Raw genomic sequence first — 24,751 nt, forward strand, 5'->3', positions numbered from 1 at the left:
GTTTTAATGTACAATGTTCTGCATATATTATGGGCTTTTTTGCATCAGTATGGGATGTATCTTATTATTTTAAAGTTTACAAATCTGTCAAATACTGATCAAGCAGCTGAGAACATTCTGTCCTTCCACTCCTAGATTCAGTACAGTCGGTACCTTTGGTTTTTTGGGGTGACATTTTCCTCAGAATGTGTGACATTCAAGGTATATTTTTTATTGTTCTGAAGAAAGAAATTACCCCTAAACAGCAAAGGTTATTTGCTTTTTTACAGTGTTGAGGTAAAGAACAAAATAATAGAGACATTCTGTACATATGAAAGCTGTTTTTGTGTTCTTGAATAAATTCAGTCATAATTGTGGACAAAAATGATCTGCCATGTGTAGCTTTTCAAATTCCTAGTTCCATCACAGAACATAGCAGGGTTGCAGTATGTTGCAGACAGTTGGACAGTCCTTTCTGAAGTGAATGTGAATGGGACTGTAACCAAAATCTTTCTCCAACCCTAGCTACATAGTTTGATATGTCTAAATTTACTAGATCAGAGAGGGTTAGATGGTGACACAGCGTCAGGTTTCTCTGTATATTCTTCACTGCTCAAGTGAAGCTCACGTCCACCTCCACCTTCACTTTTTCAAGCCTGTGAGGCTGGAATGAGATTGCATGAGTTAATTCCTTGCACTAAACTATTTAAGGCAGGGGATTAGTAAATGTCCTCTTGGTAGGGGAAATGGGGTTAAGTTGCCTTTATTCCTGCCACCTTGGCAATGTGACCAGATAGACTTAAGACAGACTGACAGACACTGCTACACTGTCATGTTTTAGATCAATGTGTTGTTTTCAGGCTGTATTTCTTCAAAATATAGTCCGATGATCACATTGTTTTGCTCAATTTTTGTCCACTTTGCCGTTGTTTTTATAGTCATCTTTTTTTTTTTATTCTAATCATGTGCTCCAAAGCTGTTTTGCCATGCACTGTACTGTACAAAAGTGTGCAATAAAGATGCGAATCTCCCTCCAACACAACAGTCTAGGAATGTTGGAATGTGTATGTGTTTTTCACCTTCCACATGGCATAGAAAATATCAGGCTTTCTTCATTTATTACAGGTATGTTTAAGGCCATAGCCTGTACAAATAATAGGGTTGGTATTGACTCAGAATTATGCCAGTTAAATTTGATTTTGCTCTAATGAAGGGTCATAAATGTGCAACCTTTTGATGTCAAACAAAAGCCATATTATCATATTGTCTTTGTCATATTAAATTGCTGTGTGCTGAAAAGACACCAATTCTAAGCAGAAGGTCTCTCCTCTCTCCTCATCCATGCCGCTGCCTGCATGTTCGCAGCTCTCTGTTCCAAAGATTAGCATGAAAGTCAAGAGTACTTTTCATGGATGTTGAATTTAGCTGTAGAGACCAAAACTGGTTTTGTACCAGGGTGTGATCATGTATATTTCTGCTGTTGGGCATTTCAACATGGAGATCTATGGGAATTTACTGTGCCTAGAGTGGCCATTCGCTGAGTTGTAATTTTTTGTACTTCAGAATTGGCCTAATTTTTCACCCTTGGAGGTTGCTGCTTGGTTTGGGCCCTAAAAATTATGAAATCGCATATGATAGCAACCTCAACAAATATGTGTAAAATGTTCATATTTGTTATATTTTATATAGCTTAACCAGCCTGGGCTCAAATTGACCAAAGGGCATTGAAAAAATGTCATCATGTTAATATTTTGTTTACCCAGTTGTCACCATTACCTTATGAAAAGTCAATAAATCTAAAGCCAAAAAAGTCAAAGTTTAAGCAGTTATTTAGAATTGTTAAACACTGAATGGGGTCACATTGAGCCTAAGGAAAAGAGGAGGAGTATTTATATAGAAAACATCTTGTAAATCTTTATAATCCCTTGTGACCCATTAGATTCTGTGGTGCTAAAGGATCGGCTATGAAAGAAACAGCCCACAGCCACACTATCGGCCCTGTGAGACTGATAAGCACAGTGGTGCTTTAAACTAAATGCTCATGTCAGCATGCTAACATGCCGTTGTTTAGCAGGTAAACCACAAATGTCAACCTCATGGTAGCATGAGAGGCAAACTCAGGGGATCACAAAAGTCATCAGGACACATAATCTGGGAACTTCCAGTAGATGTCAAGAAATTTCATTGTATAATTGAAAACTTGGACCTCCTAATGGCACCAGATGAAAATCAGAGACAGTTTTATATATTCAAAGGAATAATGTGTGGGATTTTGAGCCATCTATCGGTGAGGTTGCAGAACTGAAACATCTCCCATGTGCCAAGCGTGTAGGAGAACTATGGTGACCAATGCGAAAACACACACAGTCAGTATGTTGTTGGTCCTTTCTGGACGACTATTGAAACAACATGGCGGGCTTTTTGCAGATAATAGTATATATGACTCATTCTAAGGTGAAGAAAACACGATTCTTATTTTTCGGGTGATTATAAACTAACTAAAACATAGCAATTAATATTATGTACCATTTCTAGAAGTGGATGCCCCTAAATCCTACACATAGGACCTTTAAACACCACCCAAAACACACTAAAAAAAAGTTTTTTTGAAATTTAAGTTAGACTTGATAATGTACGAACTGTATCGTATGTGATGTCTACAATATATAGTTCATAAATTGTTTTTAAAAAATATGTTAAAATTGTGTTATGTGAAAACAGAAATTGTGCACCTAACAATTAGGTGCTTAGTTAAAGTATAGGGAGCTGTTGCGAGAAACTAATTTCATACATTTGCTTTTGTCTGATGAAGTTCATCTGCACAATGTCAAAAGATCGGAATAAACCTCACAAAATTCTATATATACTTGGATTTTGATTGACTGAATCCAACAGCCAGCAACATGAATTCATTATGTGCAATCCCATAATACAGATAAATATTTCAAGGCAATCAAAAATTTACAGAGCCTACACGGTATGAATGTTTTATTTCAAAAACTGGATCAAAAAGTATACATCATACAATCAAGTAAAATCCAAACTACTATGCTTGTATAGCACATGACTTAATATGTTTGTATTGGTTTATTAACAATATCTACTTTTATGCTACAAGATACTTTATGTCCTTCAGTGTAAAAGCAAAGTCAGTGACTTGTTAACCTGGTTTTGTGGTGAACATGGCGTTAACGCTCCAGAGCTGCAGTAATGCTTAGAGTTCAGCTGCACTCATAAGAGATTTTCACAGCTGATTATTTATCACATTGGAACGAAAAGCTCCAAAAGTTGTTTTTCAGTGATATGATATGTCTAGTTTGCCACTGGAACCAGGGGGGTAGTTCCACTGGTTTCCATGCAGAAGGTAAACTACTCTTAAGTTCCTGTACAACAAAAAGAACAACAACAAAAAACCCCAACAAAAAAAAACAAGACATGACAGATTTTGGGGATAGGACTTAATATTAAAAAGTCCAGAATCTTTTTCTTACTAATAGGGACATTTTGGGAAAGTGAAAAGAAACCAGCCCCACTAGTTGTCTTCCCTCTGTTTACAGCATGTGAACGTGTCAGCTTATAGTTCGCCATTTTAGTTTGATGTTGAAGAGGTATGGGCTGCTTTCTCTCTTAAGCAGAGGAGGAGAAGGTGCTTCACATAGAGGTTTGCTGAATGTCAAAAGGTGAGGCGTTTTCGCAGAACCCTGTAGTGGAGAGAAGATAAACATTTTGCTTACCACAAAAGAAATCACAAAGGTAATCATCTTACTGTTATAAAAAAAAAAAAACATAACACAGTATACAGCATTTTAATGTTATGAAAATATATGGTTTCTGAAATTATTGATAACAATTGAGCACTTAGTTGAACTTACCATTGTGTTGAACGCGTCTGTATTTCCCCAGGAGGCAGACTTGGGCCTTCTTATGGGTGACAATGGGCTGATCCTCTGGCCTAAGACCGGTCGAGTGACGAGAGAAAACAAAGGAGTAGCTATCCAGGCAAGTGCCGTCTGAGTCTACTGTTCTGCAGGAGTAGTGGATGGCGTAGTTTTCGTAGTCGGTGTCGATCACCCAATGATCATCATCTGAGAGTGGGTAGGGGAGGAGAGAAGGGAAGATGTAAGGGGGAGAGAGGATTATTATTTTTACCAAACCCTTTTACAATTTGCACACTGTTTTTTTTTTTTTTAAACTTGCCTGGTAAGTATTAGGCCAAAGAAAGTATGCTACAGATGACAGTGGAATTTGTCTTTCCATCTCACAACTACCTCATGTCTTGAAGTTTTCTATATGGCAGCTTTTTTGTTTTTTTTTGTTTGATAAATGCTACTGTTTCGGTTAAAGGCAAGGGAGGAGCCAAATGTTATTAAGCATCAGGGCTCAGACAAGCAGCAACCTCTGGGGCTGAAAAATGCAGTTTAAAACTGCAGTTCCTTGAGTGGCTACTTGAGGCTGTCTAAAAAAAAAAGCGAGTCAATCCCCATAGACCCCCATGTTAAAATGCCCAACTTAACAGCAGAAATAAACATGTTTACAGCCTGATACAAAACGCGGTTTTGGTCTCTATCGCTAATTTCCCCACTTCTCTGGACGCACGTACAGAAGTACACAAGTATTTTTAACTAACTCACACATTACCCCATCATCACTGACGGGTGTTTGAAACTCTAGACTTTATACTTAGAAGATTTAATTATCTCTCTTTAACATTGATTGTTCTGTTTTTAAAGTGGACTTCAGCACTAAGTCCAACATTTATACAAACATAGTCAGTGGGAGATAAAAGAGTCCCCCGACAGCTTAATCAAGTCAACAGCTGATGCAATCATATGGATGATGCCGGGAAGCATACCCACCTTCTGAAATATTTGATTGGTAAATAAGAACAGAGAAATGACTGAATCCAGGTTTTTTTCACACAAAATAATTGGGTTCAGATCATGCAAGTGAAAACATTTATGACGTTAAAGTTTGTGCCTATCTGTGTGTATATTCTAGAGTGTGACACAGATATGCAATGGATAGCAAAGCTTGTTCCAGATGGTCCTCTCTGCTTTGCTAGCAGTTTCTTTTTAAAGATTAAGAAAGCCTCAGCCTAATTTTCTCTTTAAAGTGGACTTGAGCATTCAGTCCACCATTTGCAAACTTGGAGATAAAAGAATACATTGATGGCATGATCAAGTCAACAGCTGATGATAAAGTTGGGTTGTATGGGGAACTGCTACTGCAGCTGACACAGAAAATGTAAGTTCACATAAAAATCCATCATTCTGGGTTAGCACTGGGATTATGGATATATTTTAGAGATAGCGGTGGCTAGCAGTTAGCCATAAGATAATGTCAGAGTTACTCTCAGTGACATTTGGATCTCTTTCTGGAAAGCATTGGTTTAATTCAGTCTCCAAGGTCAGGGTCACAGAGAACCACACACTGCTCAGAGGGTCAATATTTATGATTCCCAACAGACCTCGAAACCTTATACTAATAAGGTGCCAGATCATACATAGCTGCCTTGATTTTGTCACCAAATCCCAATTTAAGTTTGGTCCTATTAGCATTCTGGTGTAAATATTCAACAACTTACTTCCAGTCTGCAGGTAGGATGCAATTCCCCAGTAATGCATTCTGAACTTGGCAGGGTCAGGGGTTTCCTCAAAGGTGGCAAACATGTCAGCACACATTTCCCAATTGCTGGAGGCCAAAAAAGAGATGAGAACATTATGAAAAATGTGAGAGAAAATGGAGGAGAAAAGGAGGAGAGAAAGGCAGCCAAAGACACATTTATTTGTGTTGCACTTTTTGCACCCAAAGGCAACCCGAAGTGCTTTACAGATTACACGGGTAAAAGCACAAGAAACAAATAAGAACAATAAAAGCAAGCAAGCAAGCAAAGGAACATGGAATAAAAACCAATACATCAAGCAAGAGACACAGAATACAAATAATAAAACAAACTAACAAATTTGATTTAAAAGAAAATTAGTTAAAAGCATGCTGATTTAAGCTCACAGAATGTAGGAGGTTGCACAAATTTGAAGCTCAAGTCGGGGAAAGGTGAGTCTTTACAGTAAAGAACTGAACTCACTTGAGGATGATGACTCTGCCCTTAGCAGTGGCGGTCATTTTGCCGTCCTCCTCGATAGTAAACTGAGCCACAACGTTGTCAAGTAAGAACAAACCCTCTGGGTCCTTCTTTGCTACGGCGTACCATGTCCCTGCATACTATGACACAGAAATCCAATGTTTGAGTCCACTTTACCCCTCAGTGTTTCTCATTCAAAGTAAAAGGACAAAATATGAGGATTACACAAAAACCCTTTAGGAAAACTCTTAAGATAAATCAACACAGTAAATATGATCTCTTAGCACTTCCAACTTACCCTTGTCTTGTCAAAGTTCTGCATGACCTGGATGTTGGCCACCTGGCAGTCCTGTGCCCAGGACACAGCCAGCAGACAGAGGGCTACAACGTACCGCAGCATTCTACCTCAGGAAGGAATAAAGGCAGAAAGAAGTGGTCAGCATGGACACTTTTAGAGAGGGAGAGGTGAGACAGAGGGCAGATAAAAATACAGTTACATTCAAGTCCTGAAGTAAAGAAGTGTAAGAAAATTCCATAAAATATTTGCCTATGTGCTACAAAAAAACACTTTTGCCAAAGCACTTACGTTCACTTTAAATGTTCAGTTCAAAGTGTAAATTCTAAAAAAAAAACAAGTCCATTGTCAATGCATACCTGTTCAAGTGAAGAGCTCACAGAGATCCTCTGATCCTCTGGTAAAGTTGGGGCCTTATAAACAGTTGGCTGCTGTTGCATAATGACTTCTGGAGATGTGACCCTCCCCTGCTCTCCCCACAGCTAGCCTGCCTTTCATTGGATAAACATTTACATAACTGCAGCCCCTGTCCTATTGATTTGTGTGTTCTGCACGTTTGGCTCAACACCCCTCTCTGCGCCCCCCCCAAAAAAATGTGCTTCCCGTCAGAACTCTACTGAGGTTTTCTTGGTCTTGTGAAAGAAACTGCTTGCAAAGCCAACAGGACCATCTGGAACAAGCTGTGCAATGCATGTCACACATTTGTCACACTCCAAAAGTGTACACACAGATAGCTACACTTAAGCATCATAAATCTAACTGAAATGTTTTTGCGTGCATGGACTGAACCTTCTTTTTTGGTGAGAACAACAAGATTCAGCCATTTGTCCTTTTTTAATTTACCATCAAATGTGTCTGTAGGTACGCAGGCTTCCCAGCAGCATCCATATGATTGCATCAGCTGTTGACTTGATGATGCTGTCAGGGGACTCTTTTAGCTGACTGTGATTGTGTTTGTAGAAGTGGTGGACAGAGTGCTGAAGTCCACTTCAAAAAGAATATAATCAATGTGAAAGACAGATAATCACCTCTTCTCCAAGAGCAAAGTCTGTAGTCAGCAGGGGCGTAGCACTAAATTCTGGGTACTATGTATAAGCACTCTGTGGGCCCCCTGCTTCTCCTCTCTTGATCCATCCTCTTTGACACATTGTTTGACTTATTTTGTAATAGTCAGTTTACTTTCATTGCCTTTCTCTTTATTATTTTTAGGTATGGAAATAGCGACGTGATAAAGGTCCATATGGGTGCTATGGGTACCCGTACGTCTCCCCTTTACAGAAATGCCCACTTTATGATAGTGGCATGCAGTTTTTTTGCTGTCCTTTGATTCCTAATCAATAAAATCTGGTAAGAATAGCTTTATCCTGTCAATATGGACTTTTTTGAAATGGAAAATGATGGAATTGAAAACACATGATCAAAGAAAAATACAGTTAATTGCAATTAAATATAGAAATGATGCAATTAATCCCAATTTTACATATGAAGTGTTTTACAGCCAAATTTCTTTTCTTTTTTGGAACCCTTATTTTTCTTTTTGGGAGAAATACATGACAATGTATGTTGGTGCTTCAGCAGCATAAGCAGTCACATATGGCTCCAGCTGTATTTGGAGATGAATACTAGAGCAAGGGTGGACTAAACTATGGACTGTCAGGGGTTAAGTTGTGGCACTAATTACTTGGAAATTAAAAAAATGCAAAGAAAATCAAACTTTTTATCCCCACTACAACGCTCCTGCCAGTCAATGATGGGATTAAGTGTTAGTTAAATATGCTTGTGAAATTCTGTACGTGTCTACAATTGGGCAAGTCCAAAACAGCTCAGCAAACTAAAGCTAATGGCTCCCATAATGATGTAATCTCATGTGTATAAGAACCTTTTATTTCCCCCCCAAAAAACATGCTGTTTTCCCAAGGGTCAAACCATTTGTGCCAGTTTTCTGATTTGCTTTAGTCTGCTGTTCCATGTTTGCACCGTTTAAGTGCACATCATTCACAGTGCAGGCAAGTTAAGAGAAATACGCTAACTGCTCTCTAACACAGGTCTGTATTTCATCTGACTTAAATCTACTGTGGCAGACTTTTATAAATTGATGCTGTTGTTTTGCACGGAGCTCATGTAACCAGTCCTCTGAGGGCATTGTTGAGTAAAAAGAGCACAGCGCAGCCAAACATCTGCAGCTTGCATAACCGAAGCCCCGGCCAGTGGAAAATAGCACCATCACTCATTTTCAGCAGAAATAATAACAGCTGGAATGTGGCCAGAGGCAACATTTGATAATCATGAAGATTGTCCAAGAAACTATATATGTTATAGATGGCCAGGCCTGTGCATGCATTTCACATTTTGGGTGGTATAGTGGAAGATGTTATGTCATGCTTAAAGCAGGAGTCAGTTTCTTGTTTTGATGAAGTGTGAAAGTTAAGTAACTCAAAATCATAAATGACCTCCCACAAGTTGAAGGACCGGGCAAAAGACCTCATGGCTTCCATCTGAGTATCTAGGCTTTAAAGAGAGCAGAAGTGTAACAGGGAATTAGTGTTTTTAACTTAATTTGGGGTTGGCCAATATATCAATATTGTGATATGAGACAAGATATCATCGAACATTTTGGAAATCTTAACATTAGAAGTGCTGTCTTTTCCTGGTTTTGAAAGGCTGCATTACAGTACAGTGATTTAAAAGTGATACTTAAAAGTTCGCTACCTCCCAAAAAACAAACAATGAAAATGAAATAAATATTACTTTTTTTATCTCCCCCAAACATAAGCCTGGAGGGGTTCATGCATTTAGTGTGTGTGTATATCTGTGTCTGCAGCTAATCTCGCAAACTGGACCAATAAGCATAATGTTTTTGTGTGCAGATTTTTAATGGTCTTTGTAAGGACTTCTCTTGTTTAACTTGTTTCATTTACTGTTTTACACTGTGATTGACTGCCGAAGTGTTCTGGAAATCTACTTGGCTAAAAACAAGTCTGACCTAGTCTGCTGCAGGCCATATTTTTTGCTCTCGTGGCCCAAAACTAACATCCATGAAAAAGGTTTTATCACATTTGGAACTGGAGAATCTGAAGATTAACTCTCATACCCAGTTTATTATGATCCACTAAAATTAAGTACACAACGAGATTGATAAATCAAAAAGTTTTTGGTTACCATCGCCAACTTTCTGATTACATGGAAGTTGGGAGGAACAATCCCACTGTGCAGCATTCTGTCCACTGCATAATGTCATACCACATCAGGAGCACTTCAGAAGTGAGGTGTTTTTCCTTCTGATTTTGTCGACTTATAGATTTGTGCTTCTACCATAGTTAAGTAAGTAGACTATGTAGTTATATTGTTTCTTTTTTTGTCTGTTTTAATTGTGATTTTAATTGTTGGTACCAACTTTGTTGTGCTGTAGCCTACAGATGAAGTTAATACTTTTAAAAATCCAGTTATGAATGACATGGATCATGGTGATTGAAAATACATTTGTCCTCATAATTACTTACTATCTATGTTTTACATACAGTGCCTGTTAGCAGAAAAAAATGAATGTGCTCTGTGCAATGCAGACAAAAATATGCAAGGTGCGTATTTTAATACTTTTTTGGAACACTTCAGAAACACATTGTGTCGCGTCTGCTGCAATTGTTTGGAATGAATGTGGCCGTAGCAGCTGGAAAGTAGCCACCTGGTGGAGATCTGCACTCTGCCTTTACACTTTTCTAGTTTTATTAGACCTACATGTACTTGTTAAAAAAATCATGAAAAACATTTCTCAATAGACATGACTGATTCTGTTAAGTTTGAAAACAAAATACAGGAATTGGCTACCAGAAATGCCATTATTCATCTTATTCATCATTACATTGGCAATTCCTGTCTGTCTGCCTGTATTTCCCTTCTCGCACACTTACACTCAACCATTTTCCCCCACTGTGAAACAGGATGCTCTGACTTATCTCCACAATGGCCTCACACACACACACACACACACACACACACACACACACACACACACACACACACACACACACCTTTTGTAGTTCTCCCTTGATAAGATTGCCTTAATCCCCGCAGGCAGAAAATAGTGGGGAACTCCTTGTCTTGCCAGCCTGCCAGCAGCTAACCAGACAGTGCACTCAGTTAATAATAGCCAGCCATCATTGTTTAGGGCCTTGTTCCCAGACGTCCAAGTCCCACTAATTGGCCAATTTCCAGTATTAGGACCAATACCTCCATGATGATGGTGATTTAAATGGACCACGCAGGTAGGCTGCTCACACATTTACAACTATGGCTCTAAACACGATCGCTGCCTGTAGCTGGGACTATTTAGGTACTACCTCCTCCGCAGCAACAACAGGGATAAAACAAGGGTAATACCAATGTAGGGGTTGGCTCGCAAATGCAGGGGTTGGAGTTATTTGAAGCAAGGAAATGTCTCCTGCTTGCTCAGAGTGTTAAAGTGTTGGGATTACACTTTAAATATTAGATTGGAAGACACCCAGGCATGAGGCAACTTTATTAGGGAATGCTTAGACACTCCTCATAAACCTCCAGTGGAGATTTTTAGCAGCCTAAGTATCACCTGGGTAGTGATACTCAACTAACGGCCTGTGGGCCAAATCTGGACCCTGCTAGGGTGTCAGGTGCCCCCCTCCAACCATTTTCTAATTCAAAATTAAAGTAAAGTGATTCGTACTGTGATTTTTTGTTGTACTTTTAGTATACATAAGGTGCCAGAGAACATAAAAAAGAATCAAAATAGGGCTTGTTTATCAAAAGAAGGGCCAAAAGAGGATCCTAGGACAGAGGTCCTAGCTAAGTCCCCAATGTACCTAAATTTTAGAAATGTCCTAAAATCCTGAAAAAATTAAAAGGTCATACAATCCTAGAAATGTTCTAAAATCATAGATACATCCTAAAATCTGAGAAATGTCCTTAAATGCTAAATACATCCTAAAATGCTAGAAATGTCCTAAACTCTGGAAACATTTTAAAATCCTAGAAATGTTCTAAGATCTGAGAAATTTCACAAAAACTGAGAAATATCCTAACATCTCATAAATGTTCTAAAATCCTAGAAAAGTCCTAAAATCTGAGAAATGTCCTAAAATCCTATAAAAGTCCTAAAATCTGAGAAATTTCCCCAAATCATAGAAATATCCTAACGTCTGATAAATATTCTAAAATCCTAGAAACATCCTAAAATCCATGAAATGTTCTCATATCCTGGAAATATCCTACTGTCCTAGAAATGCACTGAAATCCTAGAAACGTCCTAAGATCTTAGAAGTGTGCTAACATTCTAACACGGCCTTAAAATCCTAGAAACGTCCTAAAATCTTAGAAATGTCGTAAAATCCTCGAAAAATGCCGGGGGCTGCTGCAACTGGCTTCCTGTCATCTTGCAAAAGAGGCCCAGAAGCAAAGCATGTTGAGTATGCCTGCACTAAGGTGTCACCATGTGTGTAGTGTTATGTTCGGGGATAAGAGGACAAATGAGGTATTATTGCCACTTGTGTTTGGAGTGATTCAGGGACCCTCTCCATCCTTTCACGTCCTCTCCTGACACAGCCCCTGCCTCCAACCTGCCATTTGACCTGACAACAGTCTCACTCTCTCCTGTGTTACCCGATATAAAATGATCAGCGTTGGGATTTGCAGGTTAAGGACGCTTAGAGCAGGGGTTTTAATGTCATGACGTCACATTAATTAGTGGCCACTTTGATCCTTTCAGCCTCTAAGCCGCACTCTGTCCTGCTCTGTCTGTCTGCACACACGGGATGAGTTAGTGACTCCCTTGAGGACCGCGGAGGAGAATGCTACTGATGCACCCAGCCCTGTAGGCCATCACTCAGCTCCCCTCACCATTTTTTACCCCCAAACAGGTGATGCTTTTGTGAAAAAGAGGACGGGAATACAACATTACTCGAGCTCAAAATGGCAGACAAGGATAGCGTGGAGAAATACCTGGAGAACAACCCGCAGTTCGCCAAAGAATACTTTGATAAGAAGTTGCGCGCAGAAGCCCTGTCCGCCGCTTTTTCTGAACCTGTCGATGTCAAAGACACTGCTTCCTTCAAGGATATTAACTCTGTGCAAGAGGCGGCCGTCATTTTCGAGTTGGTCCAGGAGATGCAGAAACAAGGGGAAATGGAGCCGTCCCTTCACAAAGTTTTGCAGAGAGTGGCCCTAATCATACAGGCCGACAGGATCGGTTACTACGCGTGCCGGTCGAGAAACGGAATACCTGAGCTGGCGACTGTCCTCTTTGACGTGACGCCAACTTCCAAATATGAGGTAAACAGGGTCGATCCGCAGGCTGAAATTGTCTTCCCTCTGGACATGGGTATTGTTGGTCACACCGCAACAAGCAAAAAGCCACAAAATGTTCCTGACGTCTCAAAGGTGAGTTCAGTCAAGTGCCCGGGCTCCCAGGTGCGCACAAAAAAGTTTTGTGTGTGTGTGTGTGTGTGTGTGTGTGTGTGTGTATGAGTGTGTCAGAGACTCTGAAGTAGTCAAAAATTTGGCAATGGCTCCTTGTTTCTGAGATGTGATCATTTTCAGTAATGGTAATAAATAATAGACCTACATTTTTTTTCATACAGCGCTTTAAGGCATTTTACATGGTAATATAAACAGAAAAAGTAATAACGGTACAAAAACCACAACAATGTAAAACTAAGGGGGGGTTTAATAGATCACAGATTAAAAAAATAAAATTATGAAATTATAAGTGAAAATTGCCTCCATGCTATATTTGTCGGTTTTACAAGAAATACGAATTTATTAGCTAAGGTCATTTGTTGGAGTGTAGGCTTCACAAATTTCCCCTAAGTTTATTTCTAAATGGGTACACAGTCAAATTAATACATTACAGTCACACTTTTTTTTCTAGTTATTGTGGATCTGGTAAAATTGGCTTTTTTTTTTGTCTATCCATATGTACTCATAGCCTAATATGCACAATGAGGTCCTTGCTATTGTTGCTTTGAAAATATCATAGCTTTAATTAGGCCAACTGATATTGAAGTGTATGAGTGATGCCAAAATAAGTGATGAAACATGTGAAGGAAAAGGATTTTATTTAGTAGTAAATGATATAATATATTTTATGGCTAATTTTTTTTTACTCCAAGTGCTACTTTTAGCGTGCAGCAAGATTCATGAAATCTCAGCCGTCAGAATTATTATGACAGAAGGATATGATACACTGATCCATCAGGTCAATAGACAAATGTGAATGCATGAAAGTCTTTTGCTGCCAAGTGTAACTAATAATAGAATATTAGTATCTGAATAAACCACAAGTTGTTGTTTATTTATTTAAAAGTTAGATCAGACAGCATGCCACCCCCTGTTTGAAAGAAGTAGATGTTAGATACATTATGAATCTGTCAATTTGACAGGCAGTTTAAACTACACAGAACTGCAAAGAATAAAATGAACAGTGCTATTGTATGTTAGTGATGTTGTTTTATGTACAACTTTAACCAATCCCGAATTCAAGTTTTTCATTTTCTCCCCATACAGAATCCAAAGTTCTCTGACTTTGTGGACAAACAGACTGGATACAAGACTAAATGCATGCTCACTTTCCCTGTTATGGCTGACAAAGAGTGCCTTGGAGTTGTCATGGCACTAAACAAAATAGGAGCGGACACGTTCTCTCCAGAAGATGAGACGGTAACAATACACACCGTAAACATAAATTCACTCTTACCCATTGTCATTCAATGAGTGAGCTGGAACAGTGTTGTGTTTTGAACACACGGCTGACACTGACTGTTATAGTATCATTACTCAGTCCTCTTTATTTTATGTAATAGCTTACATACCTACATACCTCCTATTTCATCATGTCCACATTTTTTTTGCCTACTACTTTAAGAAGCCTGCGCTCTGCCATTTGAAATGTACTAAATAAAGATTATTGTGGTAATTTAATTGTACCAGTAGGGTGTAAAACACTCCAATTATGTCAGTGGGAGCCAATCAGACCTGCCTGAAATTATTTGGCTGCTTTTGAACATTCAACTTGAAGAAAGGCATAATGAGTTAACTGGGAATAAGTTACCTCTTCGCTTATATCAAACAACATCCACTGCTGTGTCTTATCATTCAGGAGTCGTAAACTCACACTGAGGCGCAGTTCCATAAAGAATGAACTGGGTCAGATGGAAATGATGTTTTCGCAGACTCTTGGTGTTATAATGTTAATTCACAGGAGCTGAAAAAGAGAGTAAAGAGATCTAAGGAGGGGATTACAGGGCAGAAGCGTTAACTACTAAAATGCACTATAATGTCTGTTATCTCTTTGTGCTCAGGTTTCTACTTGTTTTCAATTTGTATTTTATCTCTATCGGGAAAAATGCATCTCTGAAATGTAAACTTGGATATTTAAGAAAAAAACACTCATGTTTACTCCATCAAGCATCAAAGGGGTTGTTAAGCACAAGTGTAATGGGATTTTATTTGCCTGCAAAGATGTATGAAATGAATTTCTATGTAAATCCATATACAAAATATTTGTGTAAAGATTAGCCAAACTTAAAAGATCTCTTGAAGTTTGCAAGAATGAGGATACCCACTCTTCACACCCACCATATTCTTCCCATACAGTTCACTTTATGATAGCAATCACAACTTTGCTGGTGTAAATGCAACCAAATGGTACAACACAAAAAAAATCATCTTAGTCTTATATCTTCTCTTGTGTATTGATACAATTTCTAATCTCATTTGGTCCTTAGCTCTTCCACAAGTACATGACCTTTGCCCAAGTCATCACCCTGCAGCATTTCACAAACTACATGTTCAACGTGGAGTCCAGAAGGAGTCAGGTACACTGAATCGCCCATTATAATACTGATGAACACTGTGCCCCCTATATTATAACAAATATACTATATGGCACAGCTACAGATGCAATTACCAGCTGTTCTTTCCGTTGTAGGTGCTGCTCTGGTCGGCCAGTAAAGTATTTGAGGAGTTGACGGACATTGAGAGACAGTTCCACAAAGCGCTCTACACTGTAAGGATCTATCTAAATTGTGAACGATACTCAGTGGGCCTGTTGGACATGACCAAAGAGAAGGTTGGTGTTGCAGAATAAATTTGGTTTTATGCATAGGGTTGAATAGATAGCATTCATGGATAATGTCTTTAAACTATAATTGTCTGTTTTTTTGTCCTGCAGGAATTCTATGATGAATGGCCGGTGAAATTGGGAGACGTGGAACCTTATAAAGGACCGAAAACACCAGATGGCAGGGTAACAAACTCATTTTTCTCCTTGTTGATTCTGTTTTTGTGATGTGTGGTACTTAAGCTACTTGCTCCAACTTTTCTATTGTAGTTTAAAGATGAATCAATAATTGCTTACGGGCTTCTTCTTTTTGTACAGGAAGTAATCTTTTACAAGATCATTGACTACCTCCTGGAAGGCAAAGAAGAAATCAAAGTCATACCGTGAGCAGCAGCAGCTACAAACAAACACATACATTTCAAAATACAGCTTAAAAACAGAATTTAGAAAAACCCTGATGAGCAGTGCTCACACTTTTAATTATCTTTTTTTTCACTCAGTTTTAGATATAATTTGATCCCCCTCAAATTAACAACATTTAAAACCTGCGAAAAACACATCCACAGACAATCCTGGGTGTTTCTGATGAGTGTTATTCAGTCATGGTTTCTGTAGGAGCAACATAATGACTGTCAGCTCTGTTATACATGTTTCTCAGAGAAAACTTGCTCACTCCAGGTCTCACAACTCTTTATGTTTCTGTCTTTCATGCTCTTTCAGTGGTCCGCCTGCAGATCATTGGGCTCTAGTCAGCGGCCTACCCACCTATGTTGCAGAAAACGGCTTTGTAAGTCTCTCATTGCCGCCGCAGGGCACTTAATTATGGGAATCACTTGAGTTGTAAAGGCTTGAAAATAGAGGGGGGCTTAGCTTTGGAGTAGGTACAGAGACATGTCAACATCTGATGTGGTGGCATGAGAGTGTAGTGAAATAAAGACACATTTGGTGCAATGTGACATAAAACAGGCAAAAGAACAAGTTGGAATACTGCACATGAAGTGACTTGGTACAGTTATGTGTCAGTTTATAGCACTGAATACAATAATCAACACAGTTTTAATTTTATCATTTTCATTTAATAAATCCCAATTAACAGTTGGACATATTGCAAACCCTTGCAACGTACTAAAATACCATAAAGTAAAGTAAACATGATTTAACATAGATAAATACTCTTATATTGCTGTAATTATACTGTTCTGTAAACATGGCATCTAATGCACATCTGTCCATCGTGCAAGAGGGATCCCTTCTCAGTTACTCTTCCTGAGGTTTCTACCATTTTGTCCCCCATTATAGGGTTTTTGGGGGGAGTTTTTTCCTCTCTGCTATGAGGGTCCAAGGACAGAGGGATACTGTAAAGGCCTCTGAGGCATATTGTGATTTGTGATAATGAGCTTTATAAATAAAACTGACTTGACTATAGTACAGATAAAAGGTTGTCTCAAAAATGATTAGAAATAGCAGTTTTAAGTAAAAATGTAATGAATTGTCGTAGCAAAGCGCTTGACTTTAATGTTGTTAATGTGTCTGCCTGCAGATTTGCAACATGATGAACGTGGCTGCAGATGACTACTTCACTTTCCAGGTGAGGAGATTTTTACAATCCATCTACATTTAGGATGATGCAATATACACCAATATCCGTTTTGATATACTTACAAATATTAAAGGGAAACATTAACTTAATAAAGAATTCCAATGAGTTACTGCCATAGTCTAGGAAAGTTTAGTCATTATTTTTTAACATGGACTACTCTCTCTTAAAGCCAGAAATCAGAGAAGTGAGTCTCAAATCTGTGATGTCATTGGGTATTAATTGTGGAGCTGCTCCATAGACAATAAATGGGGATCTGATTTTGTGGACCCCCAGAATGTTTTTTGCTCTCTTTTATACCCAAGTGAGATTGTAGTGTTCTTAGTTCAGAAACAGAAAATGTACCCACATGCTCAAAAAAATCCCCTGAATGCTCTCACTGTCATCTACAACTCCTTTCCAAATCCATGGTCTATGGAGCAGCTCCTGACTTTATACCCGAAGACATCACAAATTTTATTGTTAGCAGTCTAGTTTTGCGATTCAGGAGTTTGTTCATGCCTACTTATTTGCTTATTTTTTTGGCTGTCTTAGACCATAGGAATAACATGTATGAATTTAAAAATGGGTATAGTTTCCCTTTAGGGCCCTTCCAGTGCAATATGCAGATTCAGTGCCCATATTTAGGAAGAATGGCTTAAAATAGATTGCATGGTTTGAATCCTTTATTTCGATGTCTTTCAGAAAGAGGCTGTGGATGAGACGGGTTTTGTCATCAAGAACGTTTTGTCGCTGCCCATCGTCAACAAAAAGGAAGAAATTGTGGGCATCGCCACTTTCTTCAACAGGAAAGACGGCAAGCCATTCGATGAACACGATGAACAGATCACTGAGGTCAGCACCATGCATTCTCTTTTTTATTCCCTGTCTCCATTATATGTAGTTGGCGGTATCATGTTACATGTCTGTGTGTAGACGCATATGTTCACATTTCTACTCCCTCACCATTTCATTGTGCCAGGCCCTGACGCAGTTTTTGGGTTGGTCTGTGCTGAACTGTGACACCTACGACAAGTTGAACCGTATGGAGTGGAGGAAAGAAATTGCCCAGGAGATGCTCATGTGCCAGACCATGTGCACCAAAGACGAATTGCAAACCATTCTGGTCAGTATCAACCCGATGCACCCACGTTTGATCTCTGAGCATTTGATCAAGAGGCCACTCGAGCGTGGATTAAAAGTAGTCAAAGGTTAATGCGCCATGAATAGCTTTTTGAGTAGCAGTCCTCCATTAGCAGCTATTAGATGACTTATAAAAGGTCTGGTGGAGACAATGACAAAACAGTTACTGCACTGATTGGAGCACTTGTCTGAAGTGCTTAAAAACATGATATAATTTCTGCTTTTTGTTCTACAGATCTAGAAATTCAAGCTGTAAATTCCCATAGGTGATCACAACATGTTCATGGGGTGTGCAGTGTGAATGCCATTATAAATTATTGTTCTCTTTTTTCTAACCAGAACACCAAAGAGAAGTTTGATGCAGAGCCTGAAGACTGTGACCAGAAAGAGATGTACAAACTGTTGGTAGGTTTTGTTTAAACCTTCAGGACAAAAACCACCAATAAAATGAAACACTGTGATACTAAAACAAGATCATTACATTGCTTTACTTCTTTGAAAAAAATTCTTTACCATTTTGATACCAACATTGTAATTATGAGTGCTTTTTTGAGTACTGAATGATTCATGGATGTCTTTTGAGTGTACTCCGTTGTGTTTTGCCTCAGAGAGCAACCTGCCCAGTAGCGGACAATGTCGACGGAGAGAGTCTGTACCTGTTCTCCTTTAGCGACTTCCCCGTCACGGAGTTCGGCCTCATCAAAGCCGGAATTCGCATGTTCTTTGAGCTCGGAGTTATTGAGAAGTTTAAAGTTCCCGCAGAGGTGAGTCATGCATTGGATTTGTCTGCCCTTACAGGAAGCTCTTACTGGTTTCTTGTGGTGCCAGTGGTCTTAAGAATGTGGAGAAAATCCTTTTTTTTGCTGCTATCTTCCAACTTGGATATAATTGTATGCATAGAGCAGGGCACGTTATTTGTTTGTGTTCCCACCAGAAGCTTACTATTTTAATAGCATTCATATTAAATGCATATAAAAAGTAGGATTAAAGAACTTTTAAATGCAAACGTATAATCCATGCAAATCATTTGGGGTGAGAGAAGTAGCTGTGAAGGTCATGGCCATGACTCATCTGAAAGCCTTCAAAATTGAAATTTCTATCTTTTACATCCAGACACTGACCAAGTGGATGTACACAGTGAGGAAGGGTTACCGCGCCATCACCTACCACAACTGGAGGCATGGATTTAACGTAGGCCACACCATGTTCTGCCTGCTGCAGGTATTGCCCGCACACACATCTGCATGCAACAACTGTAAACTTTAAACCAGAGATATTCAACTTGTTTTGCCCGAGAGCCACTTTTGCAAAATGACATAGCACATTTTTTCACAAACAAGATTTATTTTGATGCTTTTTTATGCACTCTTGCACCTTTTTTACATTAAAAGTCCCAAAATCCCAATTTATTTTCATTGTGAGTTAAAAAAAATGTTTGGGGGCCACCCAGCACCTTATTGTGGACCATATTTGGCCCATGGACCATAAACTGAGTATCACTGCCCTAAACTCAAAGCTTACAAATGAACAGAAGTGCCCTCTGGACTGTTGTAGTTCCATCTCTTCTTGTTTCTTGTAGACAGCAAGTGATGCTAATTTACTCTGCAACTCACAGCAAAATATCTAACACAATACATGTAGTGACAGCTTAATGGGCCGCTGTGTTTTACAGGAATGTGTGAACCACCCATACATGCTCATAACATGTTTTATTTCATCATAAAGCTAGCTGTGAATTGCACCAATACAGGTACTTTAAGTGCTTATAATCCTGTGAGAGCATCAGTATTGATGGTGCCCAAAATTCTGCAGTTTCTGGGTTTAAATGCTTTAGAAACAGACTCCAAATGAGAAAACAATTTTTATTATGTTCTGAACAGATCATGCTTTTTTTATAGGTGGTCACAATCCATATGACTCACCCCAGCACCTGCACGCAATAATTCATGATTTGCCTCTCCCACCTCACAGACAGGGAGGCTGAGGAAGTACTACTCTGATCTAGATGCCTTTGCCATGGTGGCTGCTGCTTTCTGCCACGATATCGACCACAGAGGAACCAACAACCTCTACCAGACAAAGCAAGTCAAAATATTTTGTGTGCAAAGGAAGTGTACGCATGTGCTTCACCTGTGTGTAAATATATTTTTCTCCCATCCTTTTCTTTTTTTCTGTAGGAGTGCATCTCCTCTAGCTAAACTCCATGGCTCCTCCATCATGGAGAGGCACCATTTGGAGTACAGCAAGACACTCATGGCGGAGGAGGTATGACACATTACTGGACAAAAAAAAAAATCTGACTTAAAGGTTCTGTTTGTAACTTTTTACCAACTTTAATTGTTTTCATATTGCCACTGTGTGAACATGTTGTGACGAAACCTAGAAACTGAGACCTTCCCAACTTTCTTGGTAGTCTATATGTAAAGGACTCGGGCCATATTTCGTGGGACAATCCAAAGGATGTGATGTCATGCACATTCTAAAAGTCATGCCTCTCCAGTGCTGCCAGATAATTATCGTATTTGTACGATAATTTTGTCCTCCGTATGATGTACAGGGGGCAAAAAATTCCAAAATTTCCCTAATCTACATCTGTGTTAACGCATCACTTCTCACATGATCTCCTCACAGCCAATCGCGTTTGGTGTAGGCCGCGTTCGAGTCACGTCCCTCAAGCAGGCACCGCAGTCTTTTGTTTTCGTAAACACTCGGCCACTTGCTGGAAAAAAAACCTGACGTCTGTGGGCTTAGCCGTGTAGACTGAGAAATAGCTCCTCTCTAAAGCAGTGGGTATGGGTAGATTTGTATGTGTGTGAAAATGTTGGTTCCTTGTAATACCAGCTGATACGAATAATTTACAAATGGCAAGCTAGTAACATTATTCCAAATATGATTGAAATAAATTTTCCAGCCTGCAACATCCATGATGACAGTCAATCAAGATCAGTCTAGTGTTGGTCGTCGTTTTAGCTGATGCCTGTCGATGCTTGCGCTCCATAACCGTGAGCGAGCAAAGACGTGAGAAACAGGATACTGACTGCAGTTCACTTAATGTCAATGATTTTCTGAAATTTACATACAGAACCTTTATATGTAAAAAATGGCATACATGTTTTGACCACTCTTCATCATCTCTCACAGAGCCTGAACCTCTTCTGCAACCTCCAGAAGCGTCAGTTTGAGCATGTGCAGCACTTGTTCGATGTCTGCATCATCGCCACAGATCTGGCCCTTTACTTCAAGTAGGTTTTCCAAAATGCTCTGACTGCTACCAATGCTACTGCCACAGCCTAGTAGAGCTTTAGCAGCAGCTGATCAATGTTTATCTGTTTGCTGTTGTGTATTTGTTTAACTCAATTGGTCTGGCTGACTGTCTGCTATGTCATCACACAGAAAGAGAACCTTGTTCCAAAACATTGTGAATGCCACAGAGCAAATGAAAGAGGAAAAGGAGGCCATTGACTTTGTTTCCAACAACCCCACCAGGAAGGAAGTCATCATGTATGTAACTGATTCAAACCCAAGATAATACCAAGAAAATTCTGCTCACTTTCCTCTGACATGTATTTGTGAGAAAATTTCTGAAACAGACAGCAATGGCAGGGTGTCATCATGTCCTCCCTGACTGTCTGTCTCTCACCTCCAGGGCCATGATGATGACAGGTTGCGACTTGTCAGCTATCACCAAACCCTGGGAGGTACAGAGCAAGGTGGGTGGCCTCTGCGACCTGCACATGGGCTGATAAAATATATATATAGTAAAGTTTTTCATGTCATTTGTTCTGCCAAGAGCGACTGATTTTTGAGGTAAATATATTGCATTATTTTACCCTGCCTGTTTTTAATCGGGTTATTCAGCTCGAGTTATGTTTGGTTCTGTCTAGCTCAATAATTTAAGATTTATTCTATCCAAAAAAAATATAGACTTCTTTCCTTTCCTTTAATTTTTCAACAGTTCAATAGGCCACGTGTTTACAGTGTTTGCTGTTTCTTTGAGATCCAATGAAAAAAGCTTTCCTCCATGGAAAGAACCGAAAATAACCTACACTATATAAAAGAATGTCCTGCTACTCATTTCTAATCCTGTCCTCCCTGTGTTTTTCTTTTATTCCCACGCATCATTCTTTGTTCCTGTTGTCTGTTTCTCCACAGGTGGCTCTGATGGTCGCTGCTGAATTCTGGGAACAGGGAGATTTGGAGAGAACTGTTTTGGACCAACAACCAATTGTAAGGGTCATACCCCTCTTGTGCCTCTTCCTCTACTCTTCTGTTGCTTTTATGTTATTTTGTTATTATTTTTTTTTAGTTTTTTTTTTTTAGCAAATGCTTTTTTATCTGAAACTCTCCCCTCTGTCTCCCTCAGCCCATGATGGACAGAAACTGTGCCGAACAGCTACCCAAGATGCAGTGTGGTTTCATCGACTTTGTGTGCTCATTTGTGTACAAGGTAATTCACAGCTTTAACACTGTACAGTAGAAAAAATGAGTATGATTATAATAAACAATAAAGAGGAGGTGATGGTTTCCAGATGGGACTTAAGGCATGAGAAAAGACAGACGTGGATTTTGTAAAAAGGGAGTCAGGTCTGTGCGTCACGTTCTAACGATTTATCTGTAACTGCTGGAATTTAAACACAACCAAGGTCTAAGAGGGGTGTAATATTTAATCCAGATTCTATTTGATTTCTAGCAAATCTCCATTAAAAACATATTCTGCCTGAAAGGGAAATTCTTGGTTCAATGAAATGGAGAATATATTAAGAATTTTAGAGAATCTTCTACCTTTCTTTTAAAAGATTTTTTCTCAGAGATGTTTTCTCAAGTGAGCAAAGGTCCTTGAGTCTGTTAGGCAAAACAAAAAAGAAAAGTTGCTCACCCGAAAAAACAACTCAAGATCCTGCCGACAGTGTCAATTTGAAAGGGAAATTCTTGATGTTCAGTGAAATGAGGAAGAAATCAGTCAGTTAGGCTACAAGTTGATCTCATTTTCACTGTGGTTTATTTCAATTTTTTATATGGTATGATACAGAAATGTAACTGTATCTTTTACTGCATATATCAAAATATATTCTTGTCTTAGCTCATAATGCAAACAAGTAAAAGTATTTAGTAGTTTCTAATAAATTATTTTGAGATGTTCAGTCATTTATTTGAGATGCTAAGTCATTTTGAGACCCTAAGTCATTATTGTGAGAGATTAAGTTATAATTTTTTAGACATTAAGTCTTTATATTGCAACACTAAGTCATCATTTTGCAATAGTAAATTATTATATTGAGGTATTAAGTCATATTTTCAGATACTTAACCATTAATTTGGGAAACTCATTATTTTTTAGACACCGAGTCACATTTTAAAATTTACATTTTAAATAGTCATTTTAGATAGTAAGTCAGTATTTTGAGATATTAAGTTGTTATTTTGCAATACTAAGTCATTATTTTTGAGATTTTAAGTCTCTATTTTGGGGACACCAAGTCATTAATTTGTCATATTAAGTTGTGATTTTGCAAGATATTTGTGATACTAAGTTGTAATTTTGAGATACTCATTATTTGTAAGATTTGTAGATAATTTAAAGTGTTTACTTTATGTTTATTTTTCATTTTGTGATACTAAGTCATTATTTTTAGATATTAATGTTGAGATAAGAGATAAAACTACATCAGAGAGGTGAAGATCGAACTCTGTGGCTGTAGTTTTACAGAGATACTGTTGCAGCTTCAGCCAACTTCCATACATATCCAATAACAGGATGTATAAACCTGCTAAACCCAGCTGGCCCTGAGAGGAATGTCAGCTGGCTGTTTTTCGGGATGGTATTTGGACAAGAACACACACATCCATATAAATGCACGTGTTCGCCGTCCCTGCAGACTTCAGGACTAAAAGGCATATCATATATTTGTCACACCAAAGTTTTCCTTCCTGTAAGTCCTTCCCTCTCTGTGCGCCCCACAGTGTGAATAACATGCTTACATTCTCTGTATTTTCTTTCTTTTATCAGGAGTTCTCCAGGTTCCACAAAGAGATCCAGCCCATGTTTGATGGTCTGAACAACAACAGGTCACACTGGAGTGAGCTGGCTGAGGTATACAACGCAAAGATAAAAGCTATTGAGGATGAGAAGAAGAAACTGGAAGAAGAGGAAGCCAAGAAAGGTAAAAACTGTTTTGTCTGTGTATATTGGTCCAGTTGATGGCCTGATTCAGTGATGAGAATTGTCCCATATCAATACATCTTTTTCTGTTTCTGTGTTTATTTAGCTGGTGGAGGCGAACCGTCAAAGTCAAAGACTTGCACCATTTGCTAAGTTCCTCCAGTCCTTGGATCTGGACTGATGCAGTCTGGTTAGGACTAATCTAGGCTATGCTTGCCTATTCTGGTCTGACAGCTAGTCTAGTTGGGGCTTGACTAGGCCAGCTTGGTCTCGTCTAATCTACACCAGCGTAGTTCTCTCTGGTTAGGTTGCTGTCTGCTCTGGTGCAGTCCGGGCGAGCCCTGTTTGGTCTGGTCTGGTTTCAGTCTAGCCTAATTTAGTCTAGTGTAGTCAGGTCTGGTCTGTGGTCCAATCTGCAGCCAGTCAGCCTA

At 39.0% G+C, this 24,751-nt stretch overlaps 2 protein-coding genes across 3 annotated transcripts in view; one reads left to right on the forward strand and one right to left on the reverse strand.

The window, feature by feature from the left end:
* Nucleotides 1–24,473, forward strand: part of LOC121958531 (cone cGMP-specific 3',5'-cyclic phosphodiesterase subunit alpha'-like) — a 36,894-nt gene extending 12,421 nt beyond the window's left edge. Inside the window, exons 11-31 of the mRNA XM_042507499.1 lie at nucleotides 13,887–14,039; nucleotides 15,107–15,196; nucleotides 15,310–15,450; nucleotides 15,553–15,627; nucleotides 15,760–15,824; nucleotides 16,162–16,228; nucleotides 16,982–17,029; nucleotides 17,723–17,872; nucleotides 18,000–18,143; nucleotides 18,500–18,565; nucleotides 18,769–18,924; nucleotides 19,274–19,381; nucleotides 20,132–20,241; nucleotides 20,338–20,425; nucleotides 21,302–21,402; nucleotides 21,554–21,661; nucleotides 21,807–21,870; nucleotides 22,313–22,387; nucleotides 22,524–22,607; nucleotides 24,168–24,321; nucleotides 24,427–24,473. Of these exons, the coding sequence (XP_042363433.1) occupies nucleotides 13,887–14,039; nucleotides 15,107–15,196; nucleotides 15,310–15,450; nucleotides 15,553–15,627; nucleotides 15,760–15,824; nucleotides 16,162–16,228; nucleotides 16,982–17,029; nucleotides 17,723–17,872; nucleotides 18,000–18,143; nucleotides 18,500–18,565; nucleotides 18,769–18,924; nucleotides 19,274–19,381; nucleotides 20,132–20,241; nucleotides 20,338–20,425; nucleotides 21,302–21,402; nucleotides 21,554–21,661; nucleotides 21,807–21,870; nucleotides 22,313–22,387; nucleotides 22,524–22,607; nucleotides 24,168–24,321; nucleotides 24,427–24,473 (2,094 nt within the window). The remainder of the gene's footprint in view (nucleotides 1–13,886; nucleotides 14,040–15,106; nucleotides 15,197–15,309; nucleotides 15,451–15,552; nucleotides 15,628–15,759; nucleotides 15,825–16,161; nucleotides 16,229–16,981; nucleotides 17,030–17,722; nucleotides 17,873–17,999; nucleotides 18,144–18,499; nucleotides 18,566–18,768; nucleotides 18,925–19,273; nucleotides 19,382–20,131; nucleotides 20,242–20,337; nucleotides 20,426–21,301; nucleotides 21,403–21,553; nucleotides 21,662–21,806; nucleotides 21,871–22,312; nucleotides 22,388–22,523; nucleotides 22,608–24,167; nucleotides 24,322–24,426) is intronic.
* rbp4 (retinol binding protein 4, plasma) lies at nucleotides 2,953–6,809 on the reverse strand. Of its 2 annotated transcripts, XM_042507500.1 has the most exons (6): nucleotides 6,716–6,809; nucleotides 6,360–6,462; nucleotides 6,065–6,201; nucleotides 5,564–5,670; nucleotides 3,852–4,064; nucleotides 2,953–3,680 (listed from the first exon to the last, which is right to left on the reverse strand). In XM_042507500.1, the coding sequence occupies exons 2-6, from the start codon at nucleotides 6,459–6,461 to the stop codon at nucleotides 3,631–3,633; spliced, it is 609 nt and encodes a 202-aa protein (XP_042363434.1). In that variant the 5' UTR covers nucleotide 6,462; nucleotides 6,716–6,809; the 3' UTR covers nucleotides 2,953–3,630. The 2 variants fall into 2 exon arrangements, with proteins under 2 accessions (XP_042363434.1, XP_042363435.1); XM_042507501.1 differs by lacking the exon at nucleotides 6,716–6,809 and having other exon boundaries at nucleotides 6,360–6,466.
* Nucleotides 24,474–24,751: the final 278 nt, after the last annotated feature.

This window comes from Plectropomus leopardus, chromosome 19, assembly GCF_008729295.1.
Source record: "Plectropomus leopardus isolate mb chromosome 19, YSFRI_Pleo_2.0, whole genome shotgun sequence".
In the NCBI taxonomy this organism is placed as follows: Eukaryota; Metazoa; Chordata; class Actinopteri; order Perciformes; family Serranidae; genus Plectropomus; species Plectropomus leopardus.

Excerpts from the sequence above, each read along its gene's own strand:
- rbp4 (XM_042507500.1), bottom strand. The coding sequence starts at position 6,461 with ATGCTGCGGTACGTTGTAGCCCTCTGTCTGCTGGCTGTGTCCTGGGCA. Across the intron at positions 6,202-6,359 it reads AGAACTTTGACAAGACAAGG|TATGCAGGGACATGGTACGC; the intron begins GTAAGTTGGAAG and ends TCTGTGTCATAG. Across the intron at positions 3,681-3,851 it reads CAGACGCGTTCAACACAATG|GGTTCTGCGAAAACGCCTCA; the intron begins GTAAGTTCAACT and ends TCTCCACTACAG.